Below are 13,533 nucleotides of genomic sequence, written 5' to 3'. Positions count from 1 at the left end.
GAATCGGATACAAGTTTGGCTGAAATTCGTGCAAATTACAAGTGTTTACAATCCGGTAGCCGAAAAAAATGTAGTACAGTTTGGGGGGAAATGGCTGGAACTCAAAAAGTGTAGTTTAAAATCGTGTGAATACAATATTGTATTTGTTTTAGGGATAGGCATTAGACGTAATTTTAGATTAGATGTTTAGCTCAATGCCCTACTGGCGAGCAAGATAAAGATAAGTATTGAAGATTTAGTATGAATAATTTTCTTTACTTAATAAAACTCATCGAGCTTATAATTTATCTTTTGAAAGAACTTTGCTTACCTTATTCACAGCAAAACTATTTTCTGCGTTTGAATTCCACTGAAAAAAACGGCTCTTTACTGTGCCGAACATTCAGCTTATATAACCGAAAGATCGTTGGACTGGTTTGCCGCTTCTCGGCTGGATTTGCCGAGAGCACAGTCAACTGTGTACCGCGGTTCTCGGCATAAAATGACATCTGTCAAATATTGGTTTTCCGAGATTCTCGGCAAAAGAGATTCAGCCGAGATGGTTGCCGAGCACTCGGCTGTCCAAATCTCGGCACAAACAATGCCGAGATTCGGCGAAATTTTTTAAGTGTGTAAAAAAGCAATCATTTCCGAACGTTTCGACCTACTTTATTACAATTTTTTCGGTCATCCTCAGCGGATTTTGCTACACAATCTAGGTTATACCGGCGTTCCAACTTTTATCTATCTAGTGAAATCAGATAGATAGTAGTAAGTACAAAAAAGGTAGTAGTAAGAACGAAAAAATCAATTTTTCGCTCCAAATCCTGAGACATTGTAGATTTACAGCTCATGAGCCATTATTAAGCGGATTTTGGCTGAACTAAAGCTTATAAAGCTGTTGCTTAACTAAATTACTTGGTGGGTTGTAAACAACCTCCGTGAACTGCGAATAAATTCATAATTCGCAGAATGTATTCCAGTCCAGTACAGCGAACAGAGACGTAAAACCTTTTTGAGGCTGGGCTCAGTAGATTGAATGTGAATAAAACATTCAGTTCAAAATTCGAAATTACTCTTACTAAACCAATGTAATCAGCAGAGGATTGAAAAAAAAACATGTTTGGAACATTTCTGGTATTAGAAGAGTTCAATTATTTTTCGTATGAATACTTGAAGAGTGATGGGACCGATAGAGACATAATTACCAGTTCGTTCGTTTTTTTTTCTCGTTACAGTACCTTACTTTGTAACACGATAGAAGTTGAGATACTAAGAAACTTTGAAGATGATGGTAGCTAATATTAATTATTTTCACCATAAAGGTTCGAAGTAGGTTAATTCCAAATGTTAGATTTTTTCGCATTTACTAGTGTAACGGTTGATATCTTTATTGTAGGCTATTACATATTAAAGGTGCTTTTCTATATAGTCGTAAACTATATATATTACTATATTTATTACCAGTGCTGTACATTCTAGTTACAATGTTATTTTTATCCATTGTTTTGTTATAATTTACGCCCCGATTGTTTTTATTTTAACATCAATACTTTTAGTTGAGTTTTAACATATCAGGTTTGAATTTCTATTACCTACACCTAATTTATGTTACTTTGAATCTCTGTTTTCGTTTTTTCAGTCAAGTACAAATGCAATAAATTAAATAAATATATATATATATATATAGGTATGTATAATGACACATGCATGCAACTATGCACTCCCTGGTATTTGCATTTTCGAAACCATAATAAATTATTATCTTGGAATGTTTGAAAACAGCTGCGTTGTAACAAATTTTAACGCTATTTAAACAATTTTGAATTTGCGAAATGTGTGTGATTGTTTTGCATTACATTGCATTAGTTTTTTAGCGCATAGTTTAACAAGGTGGTAGTGACTGGAAATTTGTTTTCATTTGTAACCAGTTTTCAAGGACAATGAGAAACGTTTGTAAATACAGTAAATATTACATTCTATTATTCGGTTTAAATATTTTAGTGTTCTTATTTCTAATTTTGTAGTTGAAAACTGATATGCGACATGATTTTTAATAAAGCTTTCATTGGCATTGCGTTAAAACAATTGTTGATGCAACTGCAAAGTCACGTTGGTATGGAAAGGTATTTTAAATGAATTCTTGAATTTGACATTCAAGTGGACGAGAAAATTCGTTGTGCATGTAATGCTGAATGATTCGTGCATATACAGATTAAAATGACCATTTCATGGAATTTAAGGTGGTTGCTCGTTAGCATAATTTTTTTGCTGTGAGGTAATTGAAATAATACATTATTTAAAATTAATAACACCGGACATTACTTGCAATTTAGTTTAGCAAACGGGAATACATTATCGTTTTGAAAGATGGTAACATTTCCACTAGAATATTAGATCTATTTTTCATCTGCATTACTATATAAACTCAATTTTAATCAATTATCTTGCCAATTGCTAAAACTAGAAGAAGTGATAATAATTACTTAAACTTTGATTTATAAATAATAACGCTCTTGGATATTAAAAACAATTCAACTTCTACAAAAAAACAATATTTGTTTCTAATGAACTTCACTAGCCTGTTATCGTTATAAGCGTAAAATTAAATAAATTTTCTTGTAGCAATTACAAAATTAGGATCATAATTGTATTTGGATTGGAAAAGATGTGACGTTCTTTTTCTAGTTTTTATGCTTTCAATGTATATATGTTTTTTTTTATTTATTTCTGGAGTGACGTATAACACGTGAACCTAACCTACACGCGACCTGAATAACAGATTAAAGTTAGTATTGATTACCACCGAAGCTATTATTTTGAGGAGCAGCGAAAGGGTTATGTGGTACTCCCCCAGGAACATCAAGAGCTCCTCCTGTAGTTTGATAAGTGCCATATCCGTTGTCGGCGTTTTGATTCCCGATTTCATTAAGCCGAGTACTGGATAGAGCTCTTGGAATAGGATTGCTTGGAACGCCATGAGGGGCCAGATGTGCCGTTTCTTCCGCAACCTAAAATATTAGTTTATTGTTATTTTGTCATAAAGAAATGAAGAAATGTTATAATGGTCTACCTGATGTGGATCTTCTGTAGCAGGTATTTCAGATATGAAGCCCTGTTCTTTTCGGTAAAAATTGATAAACACGAATCCTGCTAGTACCAATATGCAAATCACACCATAGCCTCGGAACGTTGCGGTGGTCCCGAAGTAATTTACGAACATGCCACCAATCACAGCACCACATCCTCGACCAAGACCATGATGTAGCCCTTGAAGAACGCCTTAGAATAAATAGAGATAATACTTGTGAAATATTTTATCCGTTAATGTAATTATTGCATACCCTGAGCCGATGATCGTAAATGCTGTGGCGTATTATGGGCAATATATGAGCAACAAGCAGCCCAAACGGCAGCGTGTGTTATTCCTGCAACATATATGTTGATTATATGCTATATTAGAATATTGAATTATTCACCTTGCATGAACTCGAATGGAAGGACCCACCATGGATTTTTTAGATACGAAATATACAGGAACCGTATTATATTTCCTACAAGACCAAGACAGAGCACCTGTGAACGAGGCAAATAGTATTCAATTCTAGTAATAAAATCTGAAAATATAATCGTTTATATTTTTCGTGAGTTCTAATAAAAAATACCATTTTCTAGTGCAGTTTTGAGTCATGAATCACTTTAATCATGAATTAGAGTAATTTTTACGTAACTAGAAGTTATCACTGATAATCTTGCATTATTCCAGTGATTATTATAATCACCATTGTTCAATTTAACGTTGCCAGTATGACAGATAAATTTGGATTTTGTCAGATTTTTGTTTGCGCGTCAGACAAACAGATAAACCTCAGAATCCCAAATGCCAAAAATTTGAAAATGAGACAGATTTTTGGTAGAAATCATCCACGTCGTCTTGCAAAAAGGTCATCATTGCGAGACAGACCATGGTCGGCCCTTGCCTACCTACACCCGGCGAGAGCAAAAAAAAACTTAGTGGCTTGAAAACTTAGTGGCAACGCTGGTTCAATTAAAGGCACACATTTTTGTAGTATTCATAGCTAATCCTTGGCAACGGACGAAAATAATAATCACAGGTAATCCGGCAGTAACAAGAGGATTTTCTTCAGAATCGTATCATCAATGCTGGTAGATATCCTTTGGGTGGAGCGTTGTGCTAAAGTAATAAAATAACTGAACACAAAACAAACATTCAAGAGAAAGCCTATCTTTAAATTTTTAGTCTTCGCACGCAAGAAATGTTGCATACAAGTCAAATATATCAGTTGCGCCTGAATATACTCCAGTTAGGTAATGCTAACAAGATTTCTTATTCGGGCTGCATCTGTACTGTTTTAGAATTAAAATTCCAAATCAATACACAAACTCAGTTGATGTGTAAGTGATATTTGATTACAAAAGTGATGAAAGATAAGTTTAGAAGTCAAAACAGTTTACCTTAACGTGCCCGATCTGGGTAATCAAGCGGAAACTGAAAAAGTAGGCAAAAATTTCCGAAATATGATTGATGACCGAAGCGACGCCGAATAAAGTTGGAGATCCCCCGTAATCTTGCAGATGCCAAAAAAGAAATGTGAAAATCAGTCCAATACCGAATCCCATAAACCAAGCCACGAACAGGAAAGATGCACATTTTAAATCCTTAAACTGCTTCAGCACCGTAACCCATTCCGGCATTTCACGGGTGGTTTGCGCGAAAATCTTAGTCTGAAATTATAAACTGGTAAGTGTTGCCATTAGAAGATTCGATTTAGTATTCGACATTTACTTGTGCACCCAACGCCTGTGGGGGAGGAGCAGCACTTGCCATACCTCCACCGCTAGCAGCTAGCGCAGGAAGCTGTAGCTGTTCCGCCAGCTGGTTCTGCATTCTTTCTTCATGTGTTGGTTCCTGAGCAATCTTTATGACCTGAGGCTCCGGGGGTTCCTGTTGAGTCAAACGATTAATCAAAAGGGGTCTGATTACAGCCAAATTAATTTACCGAATAGTCATATTTGAACGTTATTTGGGTTGCTGAAATAAGGGCGGCACCCATCAATACAGAGAATGTTGCGAAACAAATAGAATAATTTTTTTCTTGTTTTTCTGGCCCACATGGATGGTCCGGAAACGCCGTCGAATGATCTAGGGCTATTCCAACGAAAAACATTGCCAAGCCCCAACCAAGAGATCCAAACATACGTTGGTGACCATAGCGATCAGCGTCTTCGCCGAGAATGGTGATGACCGCTGAATCAGCCAAAGTTATCGCGGGAGCGCTGAAAAATTCTCCAATCACAACGAGAAGCAGCAGTAAAAAGAAAGCTTTTTGAATATCCTGAAAACAGCAAAGTTTAGTAAGTGTGTAAACAATTTCTTGAGCAAATGGTGTTACCGCAGTTCTATACACAATAGATGAAAAAAGTGGAGACACCCAATCACTATGTAAACGTTCATTGAAATTATTGGCGTAACTAACTCCTAGGGGAGATTGACCAGCTGCAGCAAATGGTCGAGCCGCGCGTTCGACTCTGTGTAGAATATGAAAAAAAAAATTATTCAGTTTTTCTTCAACAAAAAAAAAAAAAACGGTGCTGTTACCTAGCGAAATGTGTTTCCGGCTCCGTGTACTTTCCAAATGTTAGATCCTCAAGCATGTTCTCGTCAATAGAGCGTTTTAGTATTCGGGGAACCTGCGGTGTTCGTAGTTCAAAATCAGTAGCATTCTTTCTTTCGATGCAGCTAGTCGCGGGGGGTTGGATGAAACCAAGTGGTAGCGTAAAAAGTATCCATGCAGATAGAGAAGCTAATAGCAACATCTTTCCTTTTTTGCATCTGAAAAGCAAAAAAAAAGTTATTAGTTTTGTAGCTCTAGTTTAAAAGGTGGTAATATTCCGCTACTTGCTTCCTACACGCAAAAGTTCGATGGTGCGAAACCAGTACAAAATTGTGCGTTTTTAGCGCAATTGTTGATGTAATTCGGAACCAGTACAATGATTGCGTGTTGGGCATAACGCAATTAATGCTCTAGCGTTTCTCCAATGTATTTGGCAGCTCCAAACTACTACACCTAAACAGTTTCAACTGGTATCAAGCAGCATTGCAAAGTGAGCGAGAAGCAAAACCATTATCCTCCTTTCTGCTTGAGGACGAGACATATGTCACGCTTTTCAAGTCTTTTGCACACACGCTTTCGAGATACTTTTTCTTCTTCATGCATTCCTCTGAATAGCAGCAAGCACGCACCGACAGTAAGAGTGAGAGACACTGGTATCAAGTATGTACAGCAGGGGTGCCTCGCTCATTTCGTGAAGCAACGAGATATCGCCTTGCGCGTCGCAATCCGAACCGAAAGAGAAGCGAAAGAGCAACCTGCAAATTATATGTGACGTGTCTTCTTGTCGCACATACATGGAAATTCTACGAGCGAGAGAGAAATTTCCCTCGTCGCTTGAGAAAAAAGCGCGTGCAGTCACTAATACACTCGACGTGAGAAATGAAGTGTCGGTATATGATACATATTCTGATTTCATTCTATGTCAATGTATTCGCAGTACAACTGTTGCGTTATGGGTTTCACACATTTATTGTGCGATTTCTGTGCAACATTTGTGCGAATCGGGAAGACACAATGATTGTACAAGACTTCAACTTTTGCGTGTAGATTCAAAGTTCAGAGGTTCAGTTGCATTACCTCCTTATATTGATATTATATATTAAATTTATTCTTTTTCAAGCTGATTGTAGTGTTTGAACGCGGCATTTATTTTTAGATATAAATTTCCAACCGCAACCTGTGATATTTTGGTCACTATCACATCCTAAAACTGCCTTATGAGATGGACGCCATAGGGTAACGGGGGTATTTTTGCTCACGTTCATGATTGGCCCACCCGGGAACATTTTGAGCATTTTATCTGTTGAATTCAATGAATATTAGAAAACTATGCGTCATTGAAATAATCGGCGTGCGACCAAACCGAGCCAAGCGCCAAACACATTGTTTTGAGTAATTAGCATTTGAAGTTTGACCACCCATAATTTAATCGTGTTTGAACTTATCATTAATTCAATGCTAACACGTAATCAACAGGGCTCAATAAATGTCCTGTTATCATAAATATACGAAAAATAGCAATAATTGATAAACTATTTGTTTTTTTTGACACCTATGCACTCAGTTCACTCTGCTCGAACAAAAATGTTAAAAAATGGTCTTCAGTTCGGTCTGGTCAAACGTATTTACTACAACATATCAACTTGACTATTAAACAAGCTAATTTTTCTCGCTAGTCAAACGTAATACTTAGATATCAACGCTGCTTTAACATTCAGTCCAATCTGTATCAAAAATTTTACAGCTGATAGACAAGCAAAGCTCTATTTCTTGGTGCCAAAGCGCACCAAGTGCTAAGTGTTAAGATAGTATCAATATGAAATGCTGTGGTATTTTGAAGCGGGTATTATCTTATTTTATTGATTTAACGTATATTAACCCAGTCCTGACGTTTGTCACAAGAAAAAAATTAATTTTATTTGAAAAATATCGAATGAAAATAAAATGCACTTGGTTCGGGCTGGCTCAACAAGATCTCGAAAAAAAAGTGATGTGCCCATTGAAACGAAATTCGGCTCTACGAAATCTGTGTTTACGGTTCACTCTGGTCGCACGCAATTTCGTTCTTTTCACAAAGTGCCACAGAGATTTTTTATTATAACACGCCTATGAACTGTTCACATGATATCATTCTTAAGAATGGAACATAGATTATCAGTTTGCACATCCACTGGTGCTAATAACTCAATTTTAAATAAAATGGCGCTTGGCTCAGTTTGGTCGCACGCCGACCAAATAACATACTTAGGAATCATACTACATTATAGTTTACGGCAAAACACTGACTCTTGGTAGCATTATTTTGGAAATAGTTTACACATATTCAAAATCATGCCTGAGTCAACCAAAAGTCAAGAGGAAGTGGTAATATCAATTAACTCACTTTTTGTGACAGCTTCGGAAGGCTTGTTTGCAAGGTGTTAGAATTTGGAGCGATTGTTCGATTTTTGTTCATACGATCATTGTGAGCTATTTTATTAGAAAAAGCATGAGAAACTTGTAATAATGAACACATCTCGATTAGTGTGAGTCAATCCCGAAAAGCATTAGAACAAAAAATATTTTTCGGCTCCATCGAAAATAAATTTAGGTCCGCAAAATTTACCTTCCAGAACTGTCAAATAACATCATCGTACAATGATCTATTGTTACAAACATGTATGCTTTGGAAACAATTCATTATGGTAGTAACATCTTTTTTTTTAATTTTTGTTTAAGGAGTGAATGTAGTAATGAAGATAGAAGATTAAATTAACTGAAAATATGATTGTAGAAACTACGAAAAATATAGTTCAGCTAGTGGGACTCGAACCCACAACTTCCAATCTCCGGTCATATGTGTTTCCGTTACACCACCGCAGAACGTTAAAGACGTAGTTCTAGAATCAAGTTTTGTATCGCTTATCCAATTCTCGCACTTCGTACATTTACTCAGTTGAGACTATTATTTATAGCTGGCTAATTGTTTCAACATAAATAAAATACTATAGAAACAGTTTTTATACTCCAACAAGTTGGAAAAAGTTAAAATAGTAGTTTAAGGAATAGCTAAAATATGTTTGTCACTGACTAAAACGAACAAATTTCGGCCATGCCAAGTATTGACAGCTCTTTGTTTACCAATTGGCCGTTGCGTGCTGAACGAAGAAGCTGCTCGTAGTAATTTACAGGTAAATATATCTTAATTTATTACATTTAACGATATGAAATTGGCTGAGAATGCCTGTAAAACCGCTATTAGCCCGATTTTTTAATTTTCGAATGCCTAAAATTGAGAAAAAACAATCACAGCAGTAAGATGTCCTCCCTAAATCCACTATTTTCGCTTTAAAAAGATCTACGATGATCTAAAATATAATTAATCCGAAATATTTTCACACACGTGACACGGCTAAATATAGATGTGGGCCAAAATATAGACTTGGGGGTCTAAAATATGTTTTCAGTACTTCGTAAAAATTTTGATATTTCTTGGATGTTTTTGAATTAATTGTAATGTTAAATGATGTATCAAAAAAGTCAAAAAAGACACTTAACTCTCAACAATGTGGGTATTTATGTTGAAAAAATCGTGTTTTTTAATAAATTGTACAATCACTTCCTAAAGTCAAAATACCCCCGTTACCCTACCATTAGAATAAAATATTACTATGGCTGAGAATAAGTACTTGTGTAGATGATGTCACCATGGCAATTGGCTTATCAAACAATTTTGAATTATCGCTCATATTTAAAACTAATCAAGCTGTGTCTTTGCATTTAGATTATGTTTTAAGCTAATTTTGTATACAAAATACAAATACAAATTTTATCATATTTCTCAAGTGAAACTTGCAACTACTCAACTAAATCGTTAGGTAAAAACATTTACTCTGAAAACTCGGTGGAGTTCTACGTGAAAAAAAAAAAACAAATAAAAGCAATCATATAAGCGGCGTAGCCAAAGGGGGGGGGGGGGGTTCAATCTCCCTTCCCCCCAAAGCATTTGATCTTAAATTTTTTTTAATGTTAAGTTTCTGCATTCCTTTAGCAGTAGGGCTTCGTCTCTTAGAAAAAAGACCCCTTGCAAAATCTCGGCTCAATGAGACTTCGGGATGTGTAGCCTCAAAGTGGTTAAAGTTTCACTTACATGATCGCGAAAAAATGTCGATATAAAATCATCGAAACAGAACTTTTTTTTTAAATGTCTTAGCAATGCGTAAAACTTCGAGATTTAGTGTAGCTTCAAAAAAAAATTCAGAAAAATCGGCTTTCTGTCTTCCAGTTTGAAAACCTGACTGACGATCCATCCATTTCTAAGACATTTGGCATAAACAACTTTTTCGATATCAAAAATTTTAAGTAAAATTTTAACTGCTTTAAGACACGACTTCCGGAAGTCAGATTGTAAAGGCTAAGCCAATTTCTGAAGGCCCAAACACAATGGATACGTTTTCGTTGCGTTGACGATAATTTTATAGAAAATGTATGGGCTAACTGTCAAACTGCCGCAAACGCAGCCGCAACGTATCCATTGTGTTTAGGCCTTTAGACCTTTGCCAGGAACTTGTAATACAGAATTCTCTTTTTATTTCTTTGTACTGCCACGCGGTCATCGTTGTTTCTCCTGTGGGAAACAAGGTGTCTAGTATAAGCACTTTATTCTGGCAAAGGATTGTCGGGAAAATATACTATTATAGATTATGCAACAGAATGTTGCATCAAATGTCTGTATGTGATAATGGATTGTTGTGACTGTACCTCTGGGAAAGAGGCTGCACGATTGAGTAGGAGTTTTGCATGGGGACCTTTTGCGAGAGAATAAAACTTCGGACCAACTGCTGAACGGAATTCCAACAGTTGAATTGATCGTTGACTGAACTACGCAACGGCGCATGGCTTATGATAGCAGAGAAACACTTCAGTTACTAATATCGAATTCGTTTTCGCGGTGTAGTTACACTCGAACTACGCTTTTTACCCCGAAAATGTGTTTTTTCACTTGTCGGTCTACACTTTTTCTGTCTCTGACTACACTTTTTCTATCCCGGACTACACCTGAGAGAAGCAGAGTGTAGTTTAGGGAGTTACCAACACATTCACACGTATGTGTCAAAACTGGTTTGTTCTGGTTCTCGTTTCACGTGGTAAAGTGTCAGGTAACTTTTTTTTCAGCACATTTGCGAGATGTAAAAACGGAAACGAGACAAAATGACAATGGCGATAATGAGCAAAACAAAACAAATTGACAGCTATACCTATTACTATGCATATCAATGCAACTACACTAAAAACGTTTTTTTAAGCCGCAAAGTGTAGTCCAAGACGGTGTAGCTACACCGCGAAAACGAATTAAACATAAGTTGTTCTCTCCTATTCTCAAACCACTGTTTTCATGTCATGTTGTAACGTCAATTTCTATGATTTAGGTTACTTCCTGTCTCTCAAGCTGCCTCTCTCTTTGAATCTCTCAGAACTCAATTTTTTTCATCGTACCTGCTATCAACGCCAACGCGACTCCTCATCAACATGAAAGAAATATTGAAGCAGTGTCATCAAGTCTTAGTTACGAGAAAAACTCCAAAGTTAAATTCTTTAAATATATACATAGAATTTGGCTGTCCGTACTGCATGGTTTTAACAGTCAAACCTGCACTCGGTTTTCAACTGAATCTTCCAAGGCTTAAGATATCCGGGTTTCTTCGGTTCTGCTGCTGGTTAAACTACATTGTAAAACATAATTAAAAATATTGAAGGTTTTGTGCCTGTCAAAAAAGAGGCTTGAAAGGAGCATCACTCCAACAGGTTTTCCTTTACCATAGAAGAAAAAGAAATAAAAAAAACATTCTATCATGCATTCGTTCATTCATTCATAGTCAGATAGTAACGCTAATGAAATTAATGAAACGCATCAAATCTTTCTTTTAAGAAAAACACCCTTTTTTGTTATTTACATTTGTATGGTTTTCAAAACATTATATCGATCCGATACTTAGCTGCATTTTTAAATTACAGCTATATAATTTTTTTTCGGAAAAAATACATCAAAGCTCAAAATCGCGACGAAGTGAGCTGCATATATATACCTATGTTGAGAGCTAGTGTTTCAAGTTTGTAAACGGAGTCACTTTTTATAATATTTTTATATATGGGGCCTCTCGTTGAAGTTGGTTTTGTTTTTATGATGGTAGTTGAATTAAAATAAGAAAAAGAAACTATCCAACTTACCGATCAGCATAGCTGCCCCAAAATGGTGCGGATAAAAATTCAACAAACGGTCTGGTTCCAATCAGCAGACCGCATTGTCCGGGATTCATGCCCATTTGCTTGAAGTACACTCCCATCAGTGGAAACAATGATCCGAAAGCGGCATAGAAGAAGAAGTAGAACGTTTTCACTGGTAGTAGCTCTTGATCTACTGAACCGCACAGCATTTCCAGAATGTCCGACTTTCCGCGAATTTTATGCGTTGACTCCTTCGCTTGAGGATAGCTTATTTACAGGAGAGAAGACATTAGAATAATGTATTTTAATCAAATCAATATTCAACTTCCTTCGTCTTTAGGAATACAACTACAGTGAGTTTATGCTTACAGTGAAGGATCAACTTCTCCCATCGCCTCAGGGTCAACCATTGGTCTGGCTCCACCGGCTGACTGCGTAGGGAATTGCTGCTGTTGCTCATAATTTCCATATTCATTCCCCCCATATTCATTGTTCGAAAACTGCTGCATTTTGTCTAACGTAGTTTAAAATGTGCTTGTCACTGAATATTCGCTTTATCGACTACTAGGAGTAACGCTGTTTGTTGAACACGTTGGAATTTTAAGTCACTTCAGTTTATTACAACCTGATTTCCATTTTTTCACACCACTCCAATCACTTTCATAGCTGATGTAATTGTCATTATACTTCTTCCGATAGTCTTAAACAATGACATAACATATTTAGATAAATTTCATTTGGAAAGCTAAATTCATCACTAAGTTCGTTTCTCATTAATAAAAATCTTCAAACATGAATTGTAAGCTCTATCTTATGGGTTTTACTATTCCACTGTATTAACGAAAGACAAAGTATTTGATTGAACGGGGCAAATGGGTTTCTTTCGACACTGTGGAAAACTTGAATCTCTCACGAATGGCAAAGGATCAATAAGCACAGTTTATGAAAAAGCTTTTCACAATCGATAAAAATCCTGCTAAACATATCGTCAGCACTACGCATGTGCGTTAAACGGACATTGTTGACAGTTTCGGCTATGAAATCATTCACTTCAGATTGGGCCAACGTAAATAATTCAATTATGTTCATTTGTTTTATTGTTAAAAGAGGATGTATTTTGTCTTCTTGATATCAACATAATAATTAATACAAGCTAGTATTATAAAATGTTTATTTATTGAATATTTGTGTAATCTTTCGTTATCGATTTATCGATCAATTAGCGAACTCTATGTGACTTTTACATGAAACTTTCTGTCGCTTTTTCTTGTCTTAAATGCGATAGGATGCAGTTTTTTAAATGTTTTCTTTAATTTTTTAAATTGTAAATCCAATTAAATTCTTTTGCGGTAAAATGATAATTGATAAAACTGTTACGTAATTACGGGACAACAAATTATTAGCTAACTTGCCATCCCGCTGGTTGTTTCTTGGTGAATCTTTTTTTCCAGTTGGCAACCGATCTTGTTGACATCATAATGTGTGTAAGCGTCATGATAACAACTCATACCTACTTACGAAAAAAAATGTCAGTGATTTACTCAACCAAGGAGATTAAAGTGAAAGAGCAAATACACATGTTACAGCTTTCGTTTGTTCCTTTAGCATTTGCAAATATTCTAGTACTCAACCATTTATCATAAATTCGTTGCTACTAAACAGTTGTTAACTGAACAGTTGATTAGGAAATGTGAAGGAACGATACATTATCGTG

The 13,533-nt window shown here is 35.9% G+C and overlaps 1 protein-coding gene across 1 annotated transcript; it reads right to left on the bottom strand.

The window, feature by feature from the left end:
* Nucleotides 1–1,260: 1,260 nt before the first annotated feature.
* On the bottom strand, nt 1,261–12,809 carry LOC129731511 (major facilitator superfamily domain-containing protein 6). The gene is made up of 11 exons (XM_055691583.1): nt 12,189–12,809; nt 11,823–12,086; nt 5,600–5,833; nt 5,394–5,529; nt 5,001–5,336; nt 4,787–4,945; nt 4,456–4,725; nt 3,459–3,555; nt 3,324–3,407; nt 3,053–3,261; nt 1,261–2,990 (listed from the first exon to the last, which is right to left on the bottom strand). Exons 1-11 carry the CDS (start codon nt 12,326–12,328, stop codon nt 2,769–2,771), a joined length of 2,151 nt encoding a protein of 716 aa, XP_055547558.1. The 5' UTR covers nt 12,329–12,809; the 3' UTR covers nt 1,261–2,768.
* Between the last annotated feature and the right edge of the window lie 724 nt (nt 12,810–13,533).

This window comes from Wyeomyia smithii, chromosome 3 (genome assembly GCF_029784165.1).
Source record: "Wyeomyia smithii strain HCP4-BCI-WySm-NY-G18 chromosome 3, ASM2978416v1, whole genome shotgun sequence".
Lineage (NCBI taxonomy): Eukaryota > Metazoa > Arthropoda > Insecta > Diptera > Culicidae > Wyeomyia > Wyeomyia smithii.
Note: the sequence above shows the minus strand (reverse complement) of the source record. Positions and strands in the feature narration are given on the sequence as shown.

Excerpts from the sequence above, each read along its gene's own strand:
- LOC129731511 (XM_055691583.1), bottom strand. The coding sequence starts at position 12,328 with ATGCAGCAGTTTTCGAACAATGAATATGGGGGGAATGAATATGGAAAT. Across the intron at positions 12,087-12,188 it reads GGAGAAGTTGATCCTTCACT|CTATCCTCAAGCGAAGGAGT; the intron begins GTAAGCATAAAC and ends CCTGTAAATAAG. Across the intron at positions 2,991-3,052 it reads CTACAGAAGATCCACATCAG|GTTGCGGAAGAAACGGCACA; the intron begins GTAGACCATTAT and ends CTAATATTTTAG.